This window comes from Lepeophtheirus salmonis, chromosome 10, assembly GCF_016086655.4.
Source record: "Lepeophtheirus salmonis chromosome 10, UVic_Lsal_1.4, whole genome shotgun sequence".
NCBI classification, from domain to species: Eukaryota; Metazoa; Arthropoda; class Copepoda; order Siphonostomatoida; family Caligidae; genus Lepeophtheirus; species Lepeophtheirus salmonis.
The window spans coordinates 7305927-7333315 of record NC_052140.2 but is presented as its reverse complement, the minus strand read 5'-3'; the positions used below and the strand labels follow the sequence as shown (position 1 = coordinate 7333315).

At 32.3% G+C, this 27389-nt stretch overlaps 1 protein-coding gene across 2 annotated transcripts; it reads left to right on the top strand.

Moving 5' to 3' along the window:
- The first annotated feature begins 10008 nt into the window (after positions 1-10008).
- LOC121125661 (uncharacterized) lies at positions 10009-17935 on the top strand. 2 transcript variants are annotated; one of them, XM_040720858.2, is made up of 7 exons: positions 10011-10211; positions 10273-10728; positions 10788-10949; positions 12348-12497; positions 12556-12841; positions 17082-17307; positions 17434-17935. In XM_040720858.2, exons 1-7 carry the CDS (start codon positions 10176-10178, stop codon positions 17510-17512), a joined length of 1395 nt encoding a protein of 464 aa, XP_040576792.1. In that variant the 5' UTR covers positions 10011-10175; the 3' UTR covers positions 17513-17935. The 2 variants fall into 2 exon arrangements, with proteins under 2 accessions (XP_040576793.1, XP_040576792.1); XM_040720859.2 differs by lacking the exons at positions 17082-17307; positions 17434-17935 and adding an exon at positions 14814-15057 and having other exon boundaries at positions 10009-10211.
- Positions 17936-27389: the final 9454 nt, after the last annotated feature.

Genomic DNA, 27389 nt, shown 5'->3' with positions numbered 1-27389 from the left:
TAATGCTATTTTAAATGTTAAAGGTACAGCAGTAATTCATTTTCTCTCCCCAAAATAATATGACAGACAGCTGATATTTACAAAGTTCTTAATACAAGTGTAACATACGTCTCGCTCCCATCATCTCCTCGTACTCATTTTTTTAAAATTACAAACTGCTTAACACAAGTAATGATAAAATAATACCAACATGAACATTAATATTTTACAACCATGTAAGCGGGACTGTTAACGAATGAACCCAATAGTCAGACAAATTCAATTAATCATAACTAACCGATCTTTTTGCAACAATTAATGAATATTTTGTTTATCAAGGGAGCATCATCTAAATGAAAAGATGAACTAAAAAAATCAATTCAATTATGAACTATTTCCCCAGCAGATTTCCCTAGGAACTGAAGTTGTGGGTATTCATAAATACCTAATGGCTAACTTAAATAGGTTATAAAATGTTAATTTTATTCTATGTTTTCTCATATTTTTTTGCTTTTTTCCCCCTAGAGGTATAATTTTTCAAAAAATACAACTTGAATTGAGAATGAGTATTGGGCCACACTTAAACATTAAGCAGCCTTCGGGCCACGGGTTGAACATTTATTATCTAGAGCGTGTGCTCATGAAAGACGGATCTGAGTAACAATGAGGGTTTGTTCGGGAGTTACTAGTTTATAAGTTCTTATTTTAGTCGGAGTGAATTGTTGATCCACATCGGAGTCATTCCTGTCTATATCACTCCTAGATGCGAGGTAGGACTTGTGTATATTTTCCTCTCCTAAGCACTGCTTGCAGTTAATCTAATGAAACCTCATGACAGCTAAGCTGCTCTCTTCCAAAACATTTTTCAAATTGTTAGGATTCCCATTTTGGTTTTTGTATACCTTGAATTACTGATCCAGAGAGATTTTATATATTATCACTGCCGATAGTTAAGAAAGCTCACCTTTAAATGACTTCTTTGATCAAATAACCATCTTTTTTTAGTTTGGTTGCCCATACATTATATTTTCCAATGATACCCTCGGCATCATTCTTCTTTAGGAAGCTGTTGCTATAAGTGTTTAAATAGAAAGATTGAGACTCGGAATAAAACGTATATTTTTCATGGATTATTTAAGTCATTGTAATCAATATTAACCAATTACAGGCGTATCGCCTGTTAATATATTTACTACTAAATATAAATTTACATTTTTCAATCTAAATGCATGCAACATTTATTAATTAATTTCTGTTTATCTGTCGTTTGGAGTACTTAACTTAATATTATGTAAAAAATAGAATCTTAAATTCCTTATATGGGCACTGCATTACTCCGAAAACTTGCTCGAATCGAAAGTGTCGCTCAATTCAAAATAATGGCTTCTAGGAAATGGCGAACATCTCGTAAAATATAAAGTCTACATACATATTCAATTACAATAGGACATTTTTTTGTGATTCTACATGTTGCTTATGATCTATTTTTATCATTTCTATTTATTTTTAACATTTTTATTTCATTTGAAAATTCGCTGGTTAAAAATTTAACCTCTCACAAGTAGGGTAGGAATAGTGATTCATAAGAAGATATGGTTTTTATAGAAAATATCTGACTGATAACAAAATTTTATTTCAACTCAATGACGAAAACAGAAACTTGAGAGAACATATTCTTGTTATTCTATCTCCTCCATGTAATAAAAACGTTGTTGAACGTGTTGTGTGTGAAAATAATAAGGAACATAACTTAACCAATAGCCGTTTCTAAGATGTTCCATATTCTAAAGCAAGACTTAAAAGCTTAGAGTTGAAAATATGTGTGTAAACCTCATGGTAAACTGGTTACTGATACTGGTCATAGGTTAATAATTAACCAGCTCCCATAGGGAGGTAGGCCTTTTCAGAATGTTTAAAATATAATTTTATTAAATGAATTATAAATCCATAGACTATCAGGGGCGTCCACAGGGAAGGGCTAAATGGGGAAGAAAAAATAATAATAAGGAATTTTTTATTCTTACTAGAAAATTTAATATTTGAAATTTGATTTTTTTTTTTTTTTTTTTTTTTTTTCCAAAAAATTTAATTGTCTGAGAATAGCTATAGATTTTTGAATTTTTTGTCCGAAAAATTTAATATTTGAAATTTAATTTTAGAATTTTTTTCGAAAATATTTAATTTTAATTTTTTGTGAAAATATTTAATTTATTGTGAATATCTATAGATTTTTGAAATTTTTCTTAGAAAGATTTAACATTTGAAACTTAGTTTAATAATTTTTATGTGAACACCTGAATTTTTGAAATTTTTTCCAAAAAGTTGCTTTTTTTGTTTTTTTTTTTGTTGAAAAATGTTTTTATTCATTTTTTTTCAGATTTATTCATTTTTCTTTAATGATGAAAACCGTGTGTATCGCAGGCATGTAAAAAAAAAAAAAAAAAAAACCGAAAATAAGTATGTTAACCCTGACAATTTGAAGAATGTTTTGGAGGATATTTACTGTGAGAAGGGAGAAGATGTAAATTAACAAGGTCATTGGCAAGAATTAATCTGATGTCGTTCCACAGTTATACTCTGAGTCCAAATAGGACTTACAATTATAACTCGCCAACAAATATTCAAGCTTGCTTTCCTCCTTTTATGGGCAGACACAAATGTTCAGTCAGGCTTTGAATATAATTGAATCTATTTAGGAAATGAATTTCACTACCCAAGAATTGAATAATAATGACAACGGCTAAGGAAAATTCCAAAAAAACAGACCGGCTATAGAATTCACACGACATCCATCACTTGTTATCCCCTATATTATTTAAACAACGTGTCTTTTACGACGATGCCTAATAACCCTGGGCCTGGGCCAGTAAACAAATAAATGAGAAATAATGCAGAGAAAATAGGTGCACTTGTTTGTATTGAATATTTCAAAAGTAAAGTTTGAATTTTGATAAAATTACATCAACCTTACCTATTTTTATCATAATACCGTCATTGTTGAGGGAGAACATAAAACTGAAGAATGTCAAAGGTTGCGTGGCGATAAATTAGAAACGTTGCGTAAGACAAGGTGTTGTGAATTAAATAATGAGTAGGGAATATTTTTATCTCTTAAATACATTTTGGACTTTTTAATATTTGTAAGTGTATCTGTTTTAATTAGTTTAATTATTGTTTTGTCATTTTATATTTATGTTATAGCAATCTTGATCATTTATCTCAAGAGCATTCTTATTCATGTATTTTGATATTGTCAAAGTTGGATTTACACTATCAGAAATTAAGTGGATAAGATGTCAAAAGCGCCAAAAAAAATCGAGTTTCCATTTTCCGAATGCAAAATTGTCGTAGAAAATGATTCTGAGGCTTTGGCAATAGATATATTCACGACAGATAGTTGTGTCGTCAGCAAGCCACTAAACGTGCTGAGAATACTAAGAGCCTAGTGTTAGATAAGGTAAGCCGTCTTCCTCCATGTGAGAGACCAGTGGTCTCGTTCAAGCCTCAGAAGAAGAATGGAGTGGGTTTTTGGACCGATGGAAATTGTTCAAAAGAGTCATTAAGGTTGGGGATGAAGAAAAGGTCGACCAGTTGTTTCAGTGCTGTCAAACGAAATTGGGTAATGAAGTTGGAAGTCTAATCCAGGCATCTTAAATAAAGACAAAGATACTGTCTTAGATGTGACAAAACCACTTGTAGTGAGACATGAGATAAAATGTGTGAACCAGACGGATGTATTCTCTATGAAGCAATCTCCTGCAGAGTCCATAAAATCATTTGCAGTGAAGGTTCGAAATATGACAAATACGTGTGTGTTTTTGATGAAGTTTAAATATGAAAGAAGTATTGATTATACAGAGTAAATCAATTGTATCGTGCTTAAGACGGGTAAACATAATCCAGAAATATTGAAAGAAATCATTAACATTCAAGATGAGGATAAGAAAAGACTCTCTGAGTTCATACAAATGATTGAATCCAGAGAACAGTCTTGTAATGTCATAAGTAATACATCAATTTTGGCAGCAGTATCTATTTAAAAAAAAAACAGTTGGATATTAATCAGATCCAGGAACGGTCAATTAAATCAAAAAAAATGTCCCCAGTTTAAATGTATTTAAAATATTCCCTGAGGGTTTCAGGGGAGGGAATCAAATACCTCTAAGGGAGTGCTTGGATTGTAGGAAGAAATGAAGGAGTAAAACTGAGAAAATAGGATCAGCAGTACACGGGAACAATAAACAAGAGCTTGAAGGTAGTGAGTTTCAACACTACATACATCAGACATCTTGCATTCAGATATAATTCTTGGGTAAAAAGACAATCCCATGATCAACCAAAGTTACGGGTGAGGTGATTTAACTTAAATTCAGATTACATACGTTTAGGAGTTAAGTACACTCAAATGTGTCATGTAATATTATAAAAGGTTGCATACTCTGGTGCTCAGTTATGTTTTTGGGAAAGGAAAGAGTTTTTTAAGTGTGAAAGCCGACTCAAAGACTTGATGAAGTTCAAGATTACGCAACAGCCACAATCGATATTGATAGTGTGGTTTTACTACGTTTGGTAACAATGGGAGAAGTTAGGAATGAAGCAGGGGCAATTGTATGTATGAGTCCCCATTCTAAAAGTTTTTAACTCTTTTGTTCCCTATGCCTATCAAAGCAGTGATTTCAAACAGAAATAATGCTGATTGTGGATTACGCTTAAAAAGAACAGAACCTCCTAAAAGACATTAAATCCTACCTTTTGAATGCACAAAGATGAATATCCTTTTAATGCGAAAGTGGTTATTGGATAACTACGCAGCGTCCTCGTTTAATATGTGCCCTCCTCAACCTTTATCTACTATAAAGGGACCTCTAATTAAGATTCTGATTGTAGAGAATTATGGTCCAAAATCAGTTCATGTCCCTTTACCAATATCTATATAGTTGAAGGACAAAGTAGAGGAGGAGCCCCTCCAATACGACGAAAAGATGGAAATCATAGAGCCAAGTGAATGGTGTGATAGAATGATAGTAACAAGAAAGAGCAATAGGTAGCCAAGACGTACGGTAGAACTGTCTCCATTATATAAGTATTGCAAGAGGGAAACGCATGCAAAGAAATGTACATTTCAAATGACTACATCAATTCCTTCTGGAGCCTATAAGACTGTCACAGACGACCTGGAATGGGTTTCATAGTACCTGGATAAGAAATGAGGACGGGCACATGACTACTTTCATTTCACCAATTGGAAGATTTTGGTACTCAAGGGCCCCTTAGGGATTCTTATCAAGTGGAAATGGTTATAATAGACGTTTTGATGAAATTATGCCTGATGTTGTGAACAGGGTATGATGTGTGAACGAGACTTTACTCAACGACGATCAGTTGGAAATTCATTGGTGATCTTGGTTGTTACTTAAGTCAGAAGCATTGTGTATGTGACTCTGAGCTTCCCAAATGTTGTGACGACAGCTGGAAGGTTACCTTCGTTGGGTTACGTTTTTTATCCAAGACAGAAAACGATATGTACAGCGGTGGCCTGGTCATCGGATCAAATTCCAACTATGCAACTTTTTAAACTAAAACAACGCACTATGTTTTGGGGATTTAAAATTGTACATCTCTGAGGTAAAACAATGGCAGTTTCAGATGCAGCACCTCGATATCCTACTAGATAAATAGAGGATACCCCGGCAACAGAAGAGGTAGAGATGGAAATGGCGTTGGTGAATCAAGGATCTCAACTAGGGAGAACTACATGTGCGAGATTAGACGATGTCATTTAATTTTGTGTTACAAATTAGCACTGCTTCTTGGCGGGAAAAAATACAATGAAGCTTAGCAATGTTTTGAAAAGTGGTATGGTTTAAAAATATAAATAATTTAAAAAAACTTTTTTCTTTGTTAAATCCGGGACTTTTCAGCCCATCCATTACTTTCACGAGTACTATGATATTTACTTATTATAAATCAGTATAAACTCCATCGAACAGTATACATCTGAATACAGTATTTGTGTTAGAACATATTGCGTACTTTTTAGATTTTCAAGGTTATCCAGATATTTATATAGTCTATGTAAGATCTTTGTCTAATATAATAAAAATATCAATGACGGTTGATCTAAAAAAAAAAAAAAATTGGTCATTCACATTATATGAGATCAAAAAAATCGATTGATAGAGTGAGGGTAAAAAATATGGGTCCACAGTCAGAGACCCTGGTCTGGACCAAAAAAAAAATAACTTTAGACGAAACCAAAAAAAGACCGAGTCTCAAAACGTTCTTTACACCTTCACATTTTGTAAATTTATCGTATAAGCTCCAAACCTAATAGGGTAAACTTTTTTTTTTTCAACAGCAAGGTCTTTATTCATAATTGTGTATATATAAATATAAAAATGAAAAATAAATGCATAAAAGAAAAATTGTGTTTGTAAAAACATAATTCAACATTATAGTTAAAAATTAATTTCCTTTTAAAGACCGAAAAACAATTATATTCACCCATACACTATTAGAATATAAAAGCAAACTAACTAAGAAATGTATGAAGAAACCCTTTCAGAAAGGTATAAGAAATGAAAAAATTAAATAATAAGAACAATAAAAATCAAAAAAATCAATGATTTTACAATAAGTATCATACACTCAGACTTAAACCTTTATTTTAATGCTTTCTAAACGGTGTTCTGATCAATATTAAAGTTTTGAAATGTCTGGCAGAGAATGATAGATAAAATTTCAGTACATATGCGGCAAAATCCCTATTTATTCCGTGCAACTGTGGAATTATCATGAAAAACTTTAAATATCTGACATCATTATCCTTCGAATATCGGTTTGCTTCATAAGTTTTTCTTCAGCTAATTAATGTGCTACATTTTACGCTACTGATGGCAATATTCAATGCCTTTTCTTCTTCAGTAACTGACTAGAAGTAATGCAAAATAACATTGTAAGTTTTTTAAAAAACATTGGACTACGTTTTCTTCAAATTTAACCGTAAAACGTATAGACTATCCACAGAGAGGGATAGTCAAAAAAAGGCGTTCAGTGTAATATTGAACACTTCCCACAGTCTTTGCATAGCTTAAAATAATTTATGAACTGAGAAGGGAATTTCCTCCTCTCTTCATAAATGCCTCTCATTAAACACAGTATTTTATTATCCCAAGATACTGGCAAATCTAGCAATAACATATACTTTTTATAAAATGTTTCGCAGACTTCACAAACCAATTATTAAATTTCATATATTTTGGCATCAAAAGTAGGTGTATTTTCGATGCTCTCTGAAGAAGAATCTTCCACTATTAAAATAGGAATCAAGTTTCAGATCGTGAACCGTAAGGGTTTTTTTCAACCAGAGTACTGCTCTCAAGCTCCTCGGGTCCTGGAAGGCTTATGAATAAGTGTCTTCTATGTTGGTTTTATTGGATGATATCAATCGTCCTATTATTGTCAAATCTTGGAGTCCTAGACCAAATAATTCTTTGTACAGCTGTCCATTCAGTAGATAACACACTGATGGAATAATTTAAGATAACAGAAGCAAAAATAAGAATGTCATACAAAGATTGACGATTTTGTTATTAAACTTCTCTATTCTAATTGAGGCGTTTTAGTAATATCAACAATTAACTTTCCATATATATTTGGACAATCCCCTCCCAATTTCTTGCGGGGTATTTTTTAAGGCGGAAATATATATATTATGGAAAAGTATTTTCAACAAAACTTCTTCCTCTTTCATGACTTTCTCTGCCAATCTCTGGGAATAGGCTACGTTACTTAAATTATTATTATTAAATATATTATTTTTGAAACAAGCTCGGTATTACATAGATCGACTCTTTTTTGCTAGTTAAATTCAGACCATTCATAGCAAAATCTTTCTGCAAAAGAACGTAAATACGACGAATGTGAGGGAAGGGCTCCTTCAGAGTTCCATACTATTCCAAAATGTTCACCTTGTTGCTCACTTTAAATGAGTAGATAACATTAAATGATAACGGTTTCCATTGGCCTTCGGGATAATTGAGGCCTTCTCACCATTGATTTTCAATCCTGATTTCACTGAGAACTTACCGAAGAAAGAGAGGAGGATATCTTTTCTCATCAAGGAAGATGCCAAAACCTCCGTCCTTACATAATAAATTATACTTCAATAATTACACAAATGCAACGAATAAGAAAAGGAAAAACTAGGCAAAACTGTCTACAACTTTTTCACAACTCAATTGGTCCACTCTGTATTTCATTGATGGAGATGGAGGATGCTCCATTATAAAGAAAAACATGTATGAGGCTAAAAAAACGTCTAGGTAAGTATTTCTTCACAGCTCTGAGGATGAATAAATGGGAAATTGTTTTAAACGCATAGCTTAAATCAATAGCAATGAATGCACCATATTTTTTTCTATACCTCATCGAATCCATAGAAGCTAAAATATTCCAGAAACATCTGCAATGTTTCTGTTCTTAAGAAAATCTTTCTGCTTAGATTCCAGCTTCTCATTTAAAATATATTTGCTGAGATAAAGTACCTGGCAATTTCCTATAAGATTCGTTCAAAATCGTCAAGGGTCTCCAATGTCTGTGATTTGTTCCAATCACTTTTTCGGGATTATGGCTATTCTACCGCTGTTAAGGGATGGGGGTAGCTTACCCTCCCTCTCCATATCATTTCCAAAACAAAGGATCACGTCTTTGGAGCAAAGAGTGAAAAGTTTACCTTTGATGCGGTCTGGACCAGAGGCTTTATCATCCTTATATGATTTCCAAATATAATCCAAAATGTTTTTATGAGAAAACAAAGAGAGGTCTTTTTTTTTTTCTTTTGGCTTTGGAAAGTTATTTCTAGGGCCCCAACCACCTACTTTTTGTAAATGATCATGAAATATATTCAGTATCGATTTTGAGTCTCTGAGTTCTACATTACCAATAAAAAGTCTTATTTTAATTTTTTGGACTGAATAATTATTTTCAGATGACAACATCTTAAATCTTCTCATGGGGTTGCATTCTTTTTCGACTGAACTAGCTATTTATTCTTCTGCGATCTCAGATACTCGATATAAGATAAAAATCTCTGCTGTAATATATTGTACAAATAAAGAGGCTTCACTCATTAATCTTTCTATATCTTCTTGGAACTGTTTCTCCCTCTTCTTTAAATGCATATAAGACGGTGTGGTGTCTAAAATATTTTTTTGTACTATTTTGGAGAAAAAATCAGGATCAAAGGAAGTTCTTAATTTAATACTGAGAGACGATTTATACTCTTCCACTTTGAATATCCCCTTCGGTATTTTGAAAACCTTACTTGTTGGGCAGTCAAAAAATTTAATACCATCCTTTTGGGATCAGAAGATGGTTCTAATTGGGTAGCTGCTCTCCTCAAATACGAAAAAAGAAACGAAGATATTAAAGCATGATCTATCCTTTTGCAAGAATGGGGAAGAATACAACATTTACTTCTTCAATACAAGATTTTTCTATTTTATTTTATGTACTCCAAGTTAATTTTTGAATGTATGTTTTTTTATTGTTTATTAATCGGAAATGTACTTTCTTTTAATAACGCAATCTAGTATCTTAAAATATTTACCCTAGAGTAATCCATATTGATTTAAAGTCAAGTCCACGATTTTACAAGGCACACTGTACACGCAGTGTATCGAAATTTTAGAGAAATATGTAGCCCAGAATTATATCAATTCATCAAAATAATCTGAAATGCATCTCGTACTAATTTCTTTGAATAGGCATATTTTAGGCCTATCTATCACACTTTCTTTTTTCTTCATTTCGAAGCTTTATTTTCGTGATTAAACATCTTTAGACTATCAGTAATTTCCTTATAACATTATCTTATTAATTTTTTTTTAGATTAGTAGTTTCGTTCGTCATCTTTAATATATATACATATTGTATGTGCAATAATATTACAAGAGTTAGTTCATGTAACATGATATAAAAGGATTTAGAGAACTTTGTATGTAGATATACATCTTAAGAGGAACGGATATTTCTTTGACAGTTATCGATTCTCTTCCAACGAGTAGAAAAAAAGATATATTCAATTAATTATCTACAGATAAAAAAATGACTCTTTTCACAGTTCTTGCTTTCACTTCCTCTACAAGAGTTCTATGTACACCATAAGACACACCCACCCTTAACAAAACTAAGCAATGCTTTTTTCAGATAAGCAAGCTTTATTAAAACAGGTAATTATGACACTCCTTAAACACCCTAATTTGTCGAGCGTTCTAATATATGTTTGTCAAGATTTTGGCAGTCTCTTCACTCAACTTTGGACAATTCAATATAGGTCTAACCCTGGGTTACTCTGCAGTATCCATTCCACAATTACGTACGGAGCTTCATACCACGGAATCGGAGATTGCAATTATTGCCTCTTGCATATGTATTGGCCAAATCATTGGGAGTATATTTTCAGCCTTCATTTCGCATCGCTTTGGTCGTAAATTAAACATGATAGTTTCCAGCCTATTTCTCATTCCTGGATGGTCCTTAATATATTGGGGCAATGGAGTTTATTGGATCATTATTGGACGGATTGGAACGGGGATAGGATGTGGCATTGAGGGGTCCATACATTCCTTATACGTTTGTGAAATTGTGTCCACAAAACGAAGAGGACCTTTTGCCTCATCCGGGAATTTGATTATTGCTCTTGGAGTCGTGGGGATATATCTAATCGGATCAATTTGGACTTGGCGAGTAAAATCATGAATAATTATCATAAAACAAATTGTAAATGTCTTCCTTTCTAAATATAGACATCCGCGTTGGTGTGTGGAATCTCCTCTCTGCTATCTCTACTTGCTCAATGTTTCCTTCCAGAATCTCCGTATTGGCTGAAACAAAATCAAAAGATGGATAAGGCAGAAAATATGCTTCATCAACTTGGAATAACATTGGAGGAGTTTGAATCCAGAAATGTAGGGCTAACAATCATCATTAAAGTAGTGATAAACAAAATTTCAAATTGTGATTGCCCCTGCATTGAGATGGTGTGTTCCTCATTAATTTTAACTAAGGTGGGATTGTTGTCTAAATTCTTTAGTTCGGTTTAGTTTGAGCTTTCAATGATTGAAGTTTAGTTGAGTTCGATTAAGGTAATTATATTTTACTTCGAGTTTCTAAAATCAGGCTCGAGATTGTTATCAAGAAATAGCATCTCTAAGAGAAGTTAGGTTGCCTATTAATGCGATATACTCCTATATATCTTTCATTTAATACCACGGGATCACGTTTAGTGACACACAAAGGAAGTTATTTAAAAAAGTTATACATTCGTTCTGATAATTCTTGAATTATCTAAACCTTAATACTATATTAATCGTGTTTAACATGAAGAGTAATGAACATATTTACTACTACATTGTAATTAATCCTGTTTCTTTTCTTAGAAACTATTTACCCAGAAGATGAGAAGACCCTTTGACTAGTTACTGAAGTTCCGCGTATTGACTAGATTTTCTATCCACTCTCAAACTCAACTGACAACATGGAAAGGAAAAATATAAATAAAAACATATGGTAGCAAGCCTTTTGTATTGTTCATGTTGTCAGTTATTGTTTAGATAACAGTTTTTAATTAATTACACATGGCTGAAAATTCCCAGGCTTAACAAAGAAAAAACGTGTGTTTTTTTGTTCAATTTTGTTTTGTTTATTTTATTTGCTTTATTGAGCAGAGTCCCCATACCACATTGCAAGGAATTACTTAGCTTGAAAGGTATTTTTTCCCATCAAAAAGCAGTGTAAAATTAAAACACGAAATTATTTTTGATCAACTGTTTCGGAATTAACAAAAGTAACGACACACTTAGCACAATAACTCACAAACGAAAGAACAGGCTGTCATTAAATATTGACATCCATCCTTTTAAGTTTGGTACTAATTGAAAATGAGATGAATTTAAAAAAAATAGCCCAGGATTTCAGACCATGAAACATGGATTGAACTTATAATATTATCAATAACTGAATATGACATGACATGAATTATAAACGAAGACTCTTCACAGATAGAAATAAAAATCATGAAAACATGTAAAGTCAGCTCCTGTAAATCATATAGGTATCAACTTATGAAAATTACTCCATACAGTTGAAAGCAAAATACGCTAGATCTTTGTTTATTGTTTGAAGTATAAGAAATGTTTTTTTCTCTGTAGGTTATACAACCAGAAACTTTAGAATATATCAGTCATGTTTACATATTTTTCTCGAGTTAAAAATATTTAGGAACACACTATCTCAATTCAGGATCAAATATGTTTGGACTAGTGTAATGATAAAGTGACCACAATATCAAATATTCTTTGTTCTAGACTCCAAAACAAGAAGTAAAGGCATCGTTATTGAAAAGATGTTTGAGCTATCGGTTTCTCAAACCTCTTGGAATCTTAATTTTTGCTTTTTGGACACAGTCATGGTGCGGATTTATTTGCATCCTGTCATATGCTGTGACTATTATGAATGTGAGTATACGTTGTTGATCTAGGAATAGTGTCCACTTCCAAATTATTCTTTTAATAGGAATCAGGAGTTCAACTCAATGAATATCATGCTGCATTAACTGTAGGGGTCGTACACCTCCTAGCATCTGGTCTTGGGATCTACGGACTACATCAATTCAAAAGAAGGACACTCTTGTTGACGTCAACGGCTCTTTGTGCATTACTGAGTCTATGCCTCTTCCTTGAGAAACATTTGAACACAAAAAACTCATGGATTCCATATATTCTCATACTTGCATTCATATTAGTTTATGCGAATGGACTCGGCTCTATTCCATGGGTCCTTCTGGGAGAGCTATTTCCAGGTAATTATTCAAAGTAATCAGTAGGGATGTATCGGTCTCAAAATTGCAAACTTGAACATGGTAATCGTGTGTATTTTTTAGCTGGCCCACTTTTTTGGAATGGGTAATCTAAAGAAAGAATTTTATATTCCTTATCTGTCCTCATTATTAATTAATTTCAGAGTAGTGAACATCCTTTCCTAAATAGATTCAATTAAATTCAAAACCTGATTGGATAGTAACTTTGATTTGTTGAGAAATTAGGATTTTAGGTCCTTGTTGGACTCAGAGTAGAATGGAAAATCGACATCAGAGTAATTCTTGCCAATGTATTTTTTTATTCCCTTCTTCCCTCACGAATTATTACTGCTGATTGCAGCTGCTCTCTTCCAAAACATTCATCGGATTGTCAGGTTTACCATGTTGATTTTCGATTTTTTTAAATCCACAGCTATTCCAAAAAATTAATTTTTAATGAAAATCTAATTATCTAATGATCTTCATCATTAGTCATCTTGTTAATGTTGCTATATCGGGTTCAAATGGATGAATTTGTATTATAGAACACAATATTTTTTATTCAAATAAAGTTGTCTCTCGCGAATAAAGAAAAACATTAACCAACAAAGTCTAAAACCAAATCCGTTGCAATGGGTATGACCCACCCCCACCCCCAATCTAGAGTACCTGAGTCGGAAAAATAGGATGTCACCCGGAACTTTTAAATATATATTTTTGTGATGACTAAAAAAATATACTTTTTTCAATAAAATGACTTTTTAAGAATAAATAGAAATATATTGCTTTTTTAAAAAAGTAATTTAACTAAATATTGACAGAGACTAAAAAAAGGAGATTCAAAAAACTCTAAAAAAAAACCAATTATTTCATTAAAAATCGTCATTAGTTTAAAAAGTAACAAAATTATTTTATCAAAAATATCTTTTATTAGTAAGGGATAAATTAAAAGGGTGAAATCCAAGGTTTTACCTTATTGGTCTAGCAGTTCCAGTTCTTCAACTGCTAGAACCGGAATCGACAAATTCGAACCGAGACCGCAATGTATTGCTTATTAGTATCGGGCTTTTTTTTTGTACATATTTTAGTTTTTTTATATTCTTTGGTATCGTTATGAACTTTTAATATTCCATCTTCATAAAGGAGGCCTAATTTATACGAAACATGTCTACTATGTATACGTCTACTGAAAGTAATCCTCAATTCTCCATCTTCCAGCCCACTTTGAAAACCAACATCTTATACAACCTTAGATTTCGGGTACCTGCTGGAACTTGGGGCCCTACGCACTCTGCATGGAAGGTAGCTGCGGCTCCGTTTGTATCTAGTATAATTTCCTTGGCCCGATTTTTCTAGAGACACCCTTTGTTTTAAGTCCTTGTTAGCAAAATGAGCCTGTATAAAAAGTACCGTGACTGATAAAGGTAAATCTACATATAGACTGTTGGTATGAAAGAACAGAGACCGACAGAGACGCTGAACTGGATCCAGTCACAGCCCTGGTTAAATCTCACTGTTAATTAAAGTTCATCTCTCATCTAAAGAAGGGATCTGTGTAAAGAAAAAACTAAGTTTACCCATTAGAAAAGCTGTGGATTTTGAATTTTTTCCCAAAAGTTTACTTTTGCAAAAATTTAATATTTGAAATATTTGCCAAAAAAATGTAATTTTTTGATTTTTTTTCAAAAAAATCAAAAACCAAGTCTCACCAAAAATAAAATCCTACAAACAATAATCCTCATTTATTCGGTCAAGTCCAGTCTTGGAATCGGTTTTTAAGACCGTCTGTCCTTGGGAGTGGTACTTAACTGTCGGTATTTGGAATTTTTCATATAAAATTTTGATAGTTTATAAAGGCAAATAATATATATGAAAATGAATTAAAATTCTTGCACAGATCTTGCAAAAAAAATATATTTTCATTATAATACGAAAATATTATATTGTTCATATGATTTATTCTTTTATGTAACAGAATATTTAAAAAAGGAAAAACACACGAGGGATGGATTATATCTTTTGTAGGAACTGACAAATGGGACTGGAATTCATGGGACCGGACTGAACTGGACCGCGGTGATCAGTTCCAAATAAGGGCCGATACAATATTACTGCGGACTCCCCCTGTAGAGGTATTATTGAAGGAGCACATTAGGGCATGAGCTTTGTTTACTTATATTAGTTTATTTACAAAACGATCAAGAGATCTTGGTGCAATTTGCAGTACGACATGTCCCACCTAATCTTCTGTTTTGTTGGTCCTTATTTATTCTGTCCAGTCCATTCCTGGGACTGCCGATCATTGGGACCGGTCTTTAACTGTTGATCCTTGGAATTTTTCAGAAAATATTGATGATGAATTGAGACAAATTAGATAGGTATATGAAATATATAGTATGATTATTCTACATACATGCAAAAAATATTTTTATTATTATTATAATACAATATAATAAGACCATACTATATTATATAATTGATTCTATTATATAAAGGAAATAATTTAAAAAAAATGTAAAACAGCCACCCCCATTGACGTCACGAGGGATCGATTTTACATTCTTGCATGACCGTTATGTGAGACTGGATGTGACCAGACCAGACTGGACCACAGTCCTAAATAAGAGCCAATACAACACTATTAAACATTACCAAATACCGGTTAAGTGGTACTCATCAAACTTTAAGAGTTTGCTCGGCGCAGCCACACTCTACTGTACACTGTACATATATCTACGGGTGGGGGGCAGAAATACACAACCCAAATAAGAAAACACTAAAACTTCGGTTAAAAATAATTTATTTTGCAAAATAATCTACTTTTAGCTCTGTACACTTGTTAAAAAAATCTAAAATTCTGCTTTGTGGCCGTGAAATTTATAAAACACTCAATTGAAAATTACACTGTTTTTCCTCGAGTGTGAGCTAACACATCTCCCATCTTGGACATAACTTTCTCCTGTCCAAATGTCCAGATAATATGCAATAAACCGTACTTTTTGAAATGCATACAATGTCTGCTAGATCGTGTACTTTCATTCAACAATCCACCTTTGTGTTGATTTCTGGAATTGGATATTCAATATTCATGAGTTCCTACATCCATTCATTCCTGTTCATGCTAGATTTATATTATGGAGTGGGGTTTGTGTTTATTTCCTTCCTTTCATGGATCCTTACAGCTGTTCTAATAAAACTTCATTAGAGCTAATTCAAATTATCAGGATTGCCACTTCATTTTTTAGTTTCCTTTTTTTTAAGCATACCCGAAGGTAGGTCGATAGATTATAGTATTTCCCATTCTCGAAACTAAAAAATAACTATTGATGATAAAGGATGACCATTTGTGACCAAAGTTTACTTCTGTAAATAAAGGAACAGACTCACTCAGAGTAGAATCCAGTTCAGCTTTTGTATTGGCGTGACTAAGGCCTTTCAAATAAAAAGTAAAGCATCACATATTTATGACAAATTTTATTATTTTCACAAATTCATTGACAACATGCACTATTAATGGCTCCAAAACAAATACTAAACCATATGGCACCTTCAAAGTTTAATTTTTTATGAACTGTGGTCTTTCGAATTACCACCATCTCTTAGTCAAGCCCGGTAATTCTGGGGCTGTCCTCGTAGTATGCCAATAAAATTAATTACCTCCCCACTCCCCTAGTATAAATTTCAGATTCTTGGCATCTTCTAATTTAAATTTCAAAATGCAAAAGGCGTCCGCAGGATTATATGGGGGAGGGAGCTGGATTTTTTTTTTTTTTTTAATTTGAAAAACCAAATTTTTTGATATTTTTTCAAAAATGCTCAGCTGTTCACAAATTTTTTTTGGAAAAAAATTTGTAAAATCCATAGCTATTCTCAAAAAATTAAATTGTCTGGAAAAAAAATCCAAAATGCACAGCTGTTTACAAAATATTAATTTTTTTGGAGAAAAATTTTTAAAATCCAAAGCACTCATAGAAAACTAAATTTTTTGGAAAAAAATTTGAAAAATTAAATTTCAAATATTACATTTTTTCCAAAAAAAGTTCAAATATTACTTTTTTCCAAAAAAAAAATCAAATATTACATTTTCCAGTAATAAGCCAAAGTTCCTTAATATGGGTTGAGCTATAACCCTCGAGCCCATTCCTTTCAGATGCCCCTGAAATGCGTCTATTGACAGGATCGATACAACCCAACCTTCTCATAATTAATTCATTACATAACTACATTTATAAATAATATTTAGTCGATGTATCGGCATTTGGTGTTGGACTAACGACCTGTGTCGCCTATGGCTTCATGTTTTTAGCAATTCAAAGTTTTCCTTGGATGAAGAGACTTTTTGGACTCTCAATCATTTTTTTGATTTATGGCATTTTTGGTTCTTTTGGAGGATCCATTCTATATTTCCTGGTGCCTGAAACAAAAGGTTTACATCTCGATGAAATTGAAGAAATGCTTAACAGCAAAAAGTAAGTGACTGTGTTCTATACTTTTATAACACTTTTTACACAAGAAAGAAAAAAGCAAAAAAAAACAAATCATTTATTTGTTAAAAGTCAAAAAAATCAAATGTACGGTACTTGTCTCTTTTTTAGAGACAAAATCAAGAATGATTCAGAAGTGGTGGACACCATATCAACTGGGAAGGTTAATATTGCCTTTGAGGACGCATAAATGGATCTGAGGAATCGTATTTTTATATTGTAACCAATTTATTTTACATATGAAGTAGAGATGGCTCCAATTAGAAACCCCAACAATAAAACGAATTGAATTACATGATATTTGAGTTGAACGATTATAACAATTACACCATTCAAAATGTAATATCGTCTTTCCAACTATTCCATCAATTTTAATAGACGTAAATATCAATTAAAAAGCTAAAAATACTTTTATGAAGATAAGATATTGATAGAAAAAAACTTTATTTTTCAATAATAATTAGAGTAGGTTGCCGGTGTTAAATAGATATATTGTATTTATTCTAAGAATTTTAAGATTTTTTTATTTTTTTTAAATTATTTATTTACTTAAAGGAAATATTTATTTTGTATGGTACATTTTTAACATAAATAAAATATTAAATTTTTCATTTTTCTACGAGTTCTTGGTCATCTATCAATTTGGAAAATATTTTTAATGGCCAGTAATTTAATGTCAATCTATTAAGTTTTCCTCTTTTTTCATCGGTGGTTGATAACCATTATTAGCTCAGGGCTGAGGGGTAAACTATAATTTTTGTATTCCCGTTCGGTACTAAAAGGTGAAGATTTTTGCTTTTACCTACTCTTGAGCAAGCTACGTAAAACTGACTATGAGAGAAGCAGTTATCTGTGACATCAACTCCGACAACTTTGAGTGTCTGGCCTTGCGACTTGTTGATTGGCATTGCAAATGCCAATCTGAGTCGGAATTGAAGCTTTTTAAACTGAAAAAGCCAGTCATTTGGAATTAGGGGAATACGGGGAATGAAGTCATTTTCTCCCTTGGCATAGCCAGTCATAATTGTTGCTTCAATCACACATATTCCAAAAGTCGTTTAACCACAAATCGGTTGCCATTATAGATTTTGGTGCATCCAGAATCCGCAGCAACATGATTGGTGCTCGCTCTTTCAGGATTAGATTGTGTGGAGAAAATCTGGCTGACGGTTGGGCATGTAGGAATTCAACAGGGTAATGCACTGCCTGGTCGGGATCAGTTATAGTATCAATGGATTTGTCAGAAGTAAATTGTCCAGGTAGACCTTGTACCCCCAAAAGCTATTAATCAGCTCTACCATATCATTTTTTGGACCCAGAATAGCTCAATGAGAATGTCAGTCCATCCAGTTGGGTGAATAAAATTGTTTCTCTATATCGGGATAGACTTGCTGCAGCAATTAAGAACGTTGCTCAACTACATGCCAAATCCATAAGGAATGGTTATGTCTCCATTGTTATCTGTTCTTATTTTTCCATCACCTATTGTCTGCAGTACCTTTGAAAACTCTGCTGCTTAAATATATTACTGAAATTGAGCACGCATGTTGTATGAAGCAGTATCTGGTGAATCCTCCTCCAAAGATGTGAATCCTGGAGGCAGGCTTTAAGCTCATCTGCTGGAGTGCCCCTTGGAATAACAGGGAGCGTCTGACGAAAATCTCCCAACAATACCAATGCTAGTCCTCCCATGAGACTGTTATTTTCCCGAATGTCCAGAAGAGTACAATCAAAAACCTCGAACATTGTGTTATGAGCCATTGTACACTCATCCTATATAGTAAGGTTACTATGCCTGAGAAGTTTATCAAGTCTAGGACCTTAGGTAATATTACAAACTGGCTCATTTTTTCCAGTAATATTTTTGTAAGCTTAAAAGTTGAGTGATAACTGATCAGTGCGACCACCAGGTAGCTGGGTAGCAGCAATGCCAGATATGGCTACAGCAATGGCATTTTTTCTTATGATCTAATCTTGGCCAGGATCAGATTAATAACGTAGGTTTTGCCAGTGCTACCAGGTGCATCTAAGAAAAATAGCTGATTTACCATATCATCGATGAATTGATTGATCTGATGATAAGCATAACGTTGCTCTTGATTTAGAAGAATTTTGGGTAACCAAGGGATTGAGCTGATCAATAACATATGTTGCTTCCCATAAAATATCCCTTGAGAGCGCATTTTCTCAAACTCGCCTTGGCTTAATATCTTTAAAGCCTACCTTAAAAAAGTATTGGCCACACATGGTCATAGACATGTCCTCAATCTGAATTAGAACGTTTTTGTATATTTCATTCACAAAAAATTTCAAAAATCCATAGCTATTCTCAAAAAACTTAATTTTGTCTATGTTTTGGAAAAGTTTTTCAACGGCTTTATTCAGAGAGCTCCGCAAAGAAACCCTGAATTTGTTTCATTAGTCATCGATCACAGCACTGATACATTATGGAGAAAGAAATGGTAAAAAAGATTCTCTAATTTTTCAAATTATTTCCATTGGATTTTTTTTCCAAAAAATTAAATTGAAATAATTTGAAAAATCAAAGTTTTAGAAAAAAAATAAAAAATTTATTAAATTATTACATTTTCTAGTATAAACAAAAATTTCATTATTCAGGGAAGGGCTACATCCCCTCCAGCTTACCCACTGTGCACACTCCTGTATACAAAATAATAGCTACAATATTATTGTTTCTTCTTCCTTATAACTTTACCATCAAAATATGGCAATACATACACTTTATATCTAATAAAAAATTATATTATATTACGTGTTTGTCCGTCTGTCCGTCCATGGATTAGCAATTTTGTCTTAGTATTGTTATTATCTGCATAATAAAATAATTCGTAATAAAGGGAAAGAAGACGATTAGCGAGTTTGTCTTATTTTTTTTAATATGTGCATAATAAAATAATTATTACATGATTATTGAAATAAAACATTAATTTCGTGAAATATTAAAAAAATAAAACGTAATTTTGATTGAACATTTTGTCTCAATAACTTTGTTTAGCTTTAAGCATAATTTAAGTGTTTTTTTATACACTGTATTAATCGTGAGAAATCTAGCAAAAAACCTTCCGAACTTTTACTTAACCTAATACATTTTTTATTTTTCTTAGCTTATGCACTATTGTATCAAAAACATGGATAGAGCATTTTAAACATTTGATGGTCAGTTTATTTTTCCTCGCAAAATAATATATTTCCTAATGAAAAAAAAAAATAATAATATCAATATTTAATCATTATTATTAAAAATGCATTTGTTAAAAGTATATTATTATTTGAAAAAAATTAGCTATTTTTTTTATGTCATACCCATCACTTCTTTTCACTTAAATAATTAAATCCCTAAAGTGCATATTCGTGTTTATTTTCAAACTTCTATTATAGTTTAATTTTTGGAGCATACAGGAAATGTACACAGTTTAAAAGATTCCATAAATGGGACGAAATTTTATCCACCCTTAATCTATTAGCCTACAATCAGATGGGCTTCAACTCAATCTGAGAGCAACCCAAACAAAAGATATAAGACAGGATAAACATAAAAATACCGCATTCAGTCATCATGTATCCATTACGAGTTATTTTATTGAAATCTGAACATTTACTAATTCAAAAATTAATAAAGGTTGAGTGATTGAAATTAATTCATATTTCAATATATTAAATCATAAATAATTAGCTTTAAAAAAAACTGAGCTCTCTAGCTTATGTAGAAGTCGAGGAAATGACATTTGAACGTGATTGACGGATTTCCCTTCCCGCGCATAAAGATGTTGAGCTTTTCCTGGACGACTGGCTACAGCAAGTCCTAAACGTTGGAGAGGAAGAAGGGCTCTGTCAAAAGCCAAAATGGACTGGATGAGGTTAAAAAAAAAACAGCCCTGGCTAATCCCCTCAAGACCATGAGGATCCTTGATGAAGAGACCCCTTTTGAAACCAGTAATGAAAGAAAGCCATCTCCTCCGTTGCAAGACTCTTTTGAATGAGACTTTTGAGGTATTTTAAACTATTTTTTGATACTTTTAGCCCTCTACAGCCTGCAATGCCAGCACGCTTGAATACATCTTTTTGGGTGGATGTCGAGGTAAAGGCCTTCAGTGTCTATCATCCGAACACCAAGGCCCTCAAAGCCACAGTCAGCCAGAACCGGGACGCCATGACAGAGAACTACAGTCCTTCCTGGAAGCCATCATTGGCGCTAAGAGCAGCTACACTAATGATTAAGTTCAGGTTTTAATGGACCAATTGGTAGAAGACATGACAGGAGTGGTTCCGTTGTTTTTGGATGATAAAGCATTTTCAGTAAATTGACAACTGCCTGAGAAGGAGAAGAGAGAAACAGTAAAAATCTGTAACAAAAATGTTCCGATTTTAATAGCCCACTCTGTAAGAAACTATTACGATAGTATCAACTCTCTTCTAACAGTTCAACGGTTATTATAGGACTACTTGATGAGCCCGAAAACCCCATTCGAGAAATAAGAGATCAACCTGGAAGATAGAAATTTTAACATATAGTATTTTGACTTTATTCAAATATTGAATAGATATACCAATTAGAAAATAGAGTCAAAACCATATTTTGACATCCTCAGATACCAAAAATGAAGCTCAGTATCTGATATTCTTATTTCTTTGAAAAAATTATGAAATTATCGATTTTGGGAGATGGATCGAACGTAGGCACTCCACTCCTTCTTCGTATATCACGTCTTGAAATTATATTTTTTTGCCCAAAAGAATCCTGACCGCCCTATCTATATCCGTGTTCCTTTTAGAAGAGAGTTGATCTTATCGTAATACTTTCTTGATAAGTGATGAAGGATTCAAATTTGAAAAAAATGATCAGACTTGGTATATAAAACGGGGTAATGACCTTATAAACTATAATTTGACCTTGAAGACTTCGTGACATTGACCGGACCTTGCATGGAAATTAAAGCTTATACTGTCTACTATAAGATATCAAAAAACTGGAAGGGTATTATTTTTATTCAAGGGTAGAAAAAAACGCAACCAAATCAAGACGTCATGTTAGAGATGCCAGTAATTTTTTTCAGATTTTGTGACCCTTGAACTTCAACTCAGAGTAACACAAGAACAATTTTTTAGAGTAAGATGTTAACACCCTCGCGACTAATTAAATAATGAACAAAAAAGAGCGCATGTATCAACCCTTTTTCCTTTTTTTTAATCGGTAAACTTATTTTTTTCTTTACAAAAATCCCTTCTGTATACATAGCAAAAGTTGGTGTTTGTTAGGTGATGCTGTGATATATACAGGTACCTGAATATATTGACAAGTGTATTGACAGATGATTTTTTTTTTTTTGGTGGGTGTCTAAGGTCTTTTGACAATTTTGACTGAAAAGTTTTTCTTCTTTTTTATAAATGCACAATTTGACAAATATTTTTTTAGAAGCGGGAAAAACTTTTTTTCTATATTTTAGAGCTAAATTTTTCAGAATATACTATTTTTGAATGAATAGCAATTTTGAACAAAGAGGGAAATTGATTATTTCCCCAAAAAAATTATGTAATTTAAAATTTTTCAGACAAGAGGAAACATTTTTATTATGTTAACTATAAAAATTATGAAATAGTGCGGAGGGAGGATAACCCTTGGTCCGTATGGTTCCGGCGCCACTGCTGTGATATATCAATTCTTCTCAGACTCAGCAATTATAACCTATAAAACAATTACATATTATGGATATTATCATGAAAACAATATGTCAAAAATTTCTATTTTTGGATTAAAATAGGGTATTTTTTCCTACTGGATTTAAATAAACTGATTTCTTTGTTGTATTATCATTTAAAAGGGAAGTTATATGTAAAATATGCAATAAATGCTAAAGAAATACATTGATCACTATCTGTTTCACATTTGCACACAATGACTTTTACTCAGATGGCCAAAGTTCCGAGGAGGAAACATTCAAGAACCATTCCATGAGCTTTTATAAATTGTTATCGAAAACCCCATAAAATTTTCGCTTATTTATAAAAAAAATGTCATACTTATTCCTTTTATACAACGCCAAAAAAAAATGAGATTTTAATAATAATTTGAAAGATTTGAAAAAAAGACGGTTGAAGTTATGTCTCAAGATAAGGTAGAATCTTTTTTTCTAGACTGTATCGGTGGCTCTCTGCTGTTTTCGATTGACGAGTTTGCCTCTCATGTAGCTGGCGACTCTAAGAACACTCCGACATCAGTTCGCTCAGAGACACCGCCGGCTCCTTGATGTGTGTTAGTTTAAGTTGGAAAATAAATCTTTCTTTTTTGAAAACGAATTTTCCCAACTGAAATACGATTTTCTTATATTTTTATGGTGTAAATCGACATAAAATCTCACTCAAAAATAAGTTCAAAAACTTGAGAATCCTGTGTTCAAGCTCAAGCTAATTATCAGGCTTAACTGGATGATAATGCACGAAACATCGTAATAATATGTCCCCTAAGACAGGGGTTCCCAAACTTTTTGTACCCAAGACACACCAAAAGACAAATAAAAATCCATCAACCCTTTTTTAATTAAACAAATTATTTGGATTATTATAAGCTATTGCAAATAATACATGGTTGTCACAAATCGTACAACTTATTTGATCTTGCCTAAAGATACACTGTTTGGGAACCAATACCCATTAGCACTTAATAATATGTTATTTACATATGACAATGTGAATTTTATCAACTTAATCATTTTTATTCCAAGATATTTGAATATTTGGCAGAATTGCCGTTAGATCTAATTAGGCAGAAATGTTACCTACTGAATTATAAACGAATGTCCTCAGCTACTGTTGAGAGAGTATTTATAAAGGTGATCAATTATTTAAGGATAGATGCCAGGTTTGAAAAGATGAAAACTTTCAAAAAAAAAAAAAAAATTTTACGTCAATAAAACAAATATTTTATAGTTAAAACATTAAATTAATCATTTTATGGATTTTTTTATATTTTAAATATAATTTTAGATGTCAAAGTTATTAACTATTGAACCTTATTTACCTTAAATAATTTTTTCCCATATTTGACACCTCGTTCAAGTCCTTCTATACAAAGACGAAAAAATGATAATATCTAGAGTATTATTTCTAATGGTAGGTCATTTCAGACTATTATAAAAAATCTACTAACAATAAAACTATTTTCCAGGATCTTCAACAACAGCAAGGAATAGTCTTTTATATAAACGGGTATCCAAAGGAACCATCAATATAGCTGTCATTGAAGGTTCCCGGTTGTCTTTAGTCTCATCAACAGCTATGAAAAGGATTTTTATCTCCAATTTTTCTTGTAATTTTGGAGATTAAATTATTCATTAATCTATGTAGAGTCCTTCTATTAGGACAGTTCTATCGGCATATTGCTCATAAATTTTGAGAAATTGGGGTTCTCCACGGTGAAAAAAAGGTATATTACAGGAAACAAGCATCTTTAAGAGGTCGGTATTGAAGTTATCAGAATCATCATGAGTCAAATGTTGTTCGTATGCATTCATATTCATGTGGGAAGAGGACATTAAGTGTCGTTTGACTTTGGATGGGTATATTTGAAAAAATATTTTATTGTCGTCCGCTAGGTAGTTCCAAATTTTATGACATCCACTAATTTCAATCCAGGTGTAGGGAGATTTTTTTTTCGACATTTCTGTAATTTTAGTTACAAACTCAAAGGTACTCGGCAAACAATAGATTCTTTGTTAGAGGAGATGTGAGCACAGCAATAATTAGAGAAATCATGAATTAATAAGATAAAAAGGAAAAGTTAACAACTGTTTTCCTTTTCTAATCTCAAAAACTAGTTTATTTGACCAAACACGCCCATCCTTACCCATTTGTACAATGGTTGTACAATTCGCCAGCTTGGCAAATTATTATATGCACATGGGAAACACATTGTGTTTCATCAGTACTTATTTTATATTTTCTTACTTCAAGGATTGCCAGACATGCAAAGCCTCAGATTATAACACTTACTATTTCCCAGTTAAATAATAATAAAACAAAGTGATTCTAGGATGTGAATATTATAGATGCATTTTTTAAGAGATCAGGATTTTTAGGAATGAGACAACTGCAGACCGTGCCCACAGAAGCCACGCCAATTGCGTTCTTGCTAATGAGTAAACCTTTTATTAAATGATTAAGTCCCATAGTACCATTTTGATTGGTCTATTATTTTGTACCTCTTGATGTTTGATAGAATCCATTTTTAAAGTAGCTACAACAAAGAGTTGTGGATCTCCCTTCTGATTTGGTACCTAAACATTTTTTTCTTCATTATGATGCCAACCGTCGAAAAAAGTACATCGTAATTCAAATAAAATATTATTCCGTCAATTCAAGGACAAGCACAAATTGTTCCGCATGGCCGGTTTTAAGGGCCTCTTGACTGAGTAATAGCGTAAAATGACTCCTTGAATGATAAAATTATTGACATGTCGTAACTTTTATTATATTAAGCAAACTTTTCTCTAAAGAGAAACTAAAAAATGCCCGAAAGCATCTGGTATTTAGCTAAATAAGTAAGTCATACCAACTGTTATTTATCTTTTAAGTACTTCCAGGCTATCATTGTCCTATTATTTATCCACAATTTTGAAAATGAATTACAAAAAGATAAATTCCATTATATTAAAATCCTACATAGTAATTCATTCGATACTGATTACTATTGTTATAATATTGCTATGGTTTATAATAGTGGTAAGGATACAAAAGCGTGCGAGGAGAAGGGAAGAAATACTTATGGTATCATTGATTAAAATAATAAACATCTACCTCTATCAAGAACGTTATCCATTCCCCCCTTTATTATTCAATATTAATATAATATTAGATTCTGATATTCGATAGAGAACTGAATAAAATGCTTAAAATTTCGTCTCCTTCTGTCTGGATTTCTGGAAATGGAGGCCCAGGAATTTAGAAATACTTACTGGACGAGAAACAAATGGCTTGGTGTATTTGTCGATATAAATGTGCCTTTAGTCCCCGTCTAGAATTAAACACCACTCAGTCTCATCATCTCATATCAAGAGCATGGTTATTCATCTATAAAATCAAATTAATGATGAATACATCAAGTCAGACTCTAACTTTGAACTCACAAAGATGCTTATTGCATGTAATGTACCCTTATCCATTGCTAATTATCCTACGTTCAAAAAATTTATGGAGAAATACACGGGTAAACTTGTTCCTTCCCGAGGAACCATAATTAATTTAATGGGGGATGTTGGTAATGATTTAATCTCCAAAATCAAAGAAAAAGTTAAATAAGAAGTATATTTTTGTTGCTGTCGATGAGACGAAAGATAATCAGGAGTGATCAATAACTGCTTTATTGATTGGTTCTTTGGACGACTATTTCTTGGGTCGTCCATATCTCATCAACGTGATAGACATTAAAAGTGCTAATGACAAGAACATCATAAATTTTGTTGTCGAGAGTATTCAAGTTACTCTTGGAACCAACTTTAATGCTACTCGCCTGAAGGTGTTTATTACCGATGGAGCTTCTTATTGCTTTTTTGATACTCTTAATAAGGAGTAATATCGCCGGACATTACTACATAATTAGCTTTTGCTCTAAATCTTTACGATGTCATGTTAGAAAACTACATTAAGTCAATAATGGTTACCTGAATTGTCTTATCAGTTATTAAGGAGTCTTATTTTTATATCTAAGATAAGTAATTAAGGTTTAAAATTAGACTACATGGATTAACTTTTCTTTTTTTAGATAAACATGAAATAAATGAAAGTAGGATTCTAAAAGCTATTTCTACTAAGATTGGAAGAAGAGATGGATTTAATTCTAACATTTTTTTATTAGTATATTTATTGTCTAATTTTATTATTTTGGCATTTACTTTATTATTAATAATTATTTAGATCTGATCGGTAGAGATATATCTATCCTATGCACAATTGTATATAGCAACTTCCACATGAGGAAAAAGGGGTGGCGATTAAAATACACGTCTGGATTGAGTTTTGCAACCTAAACTTATGACATATTTAACTGAATTCCA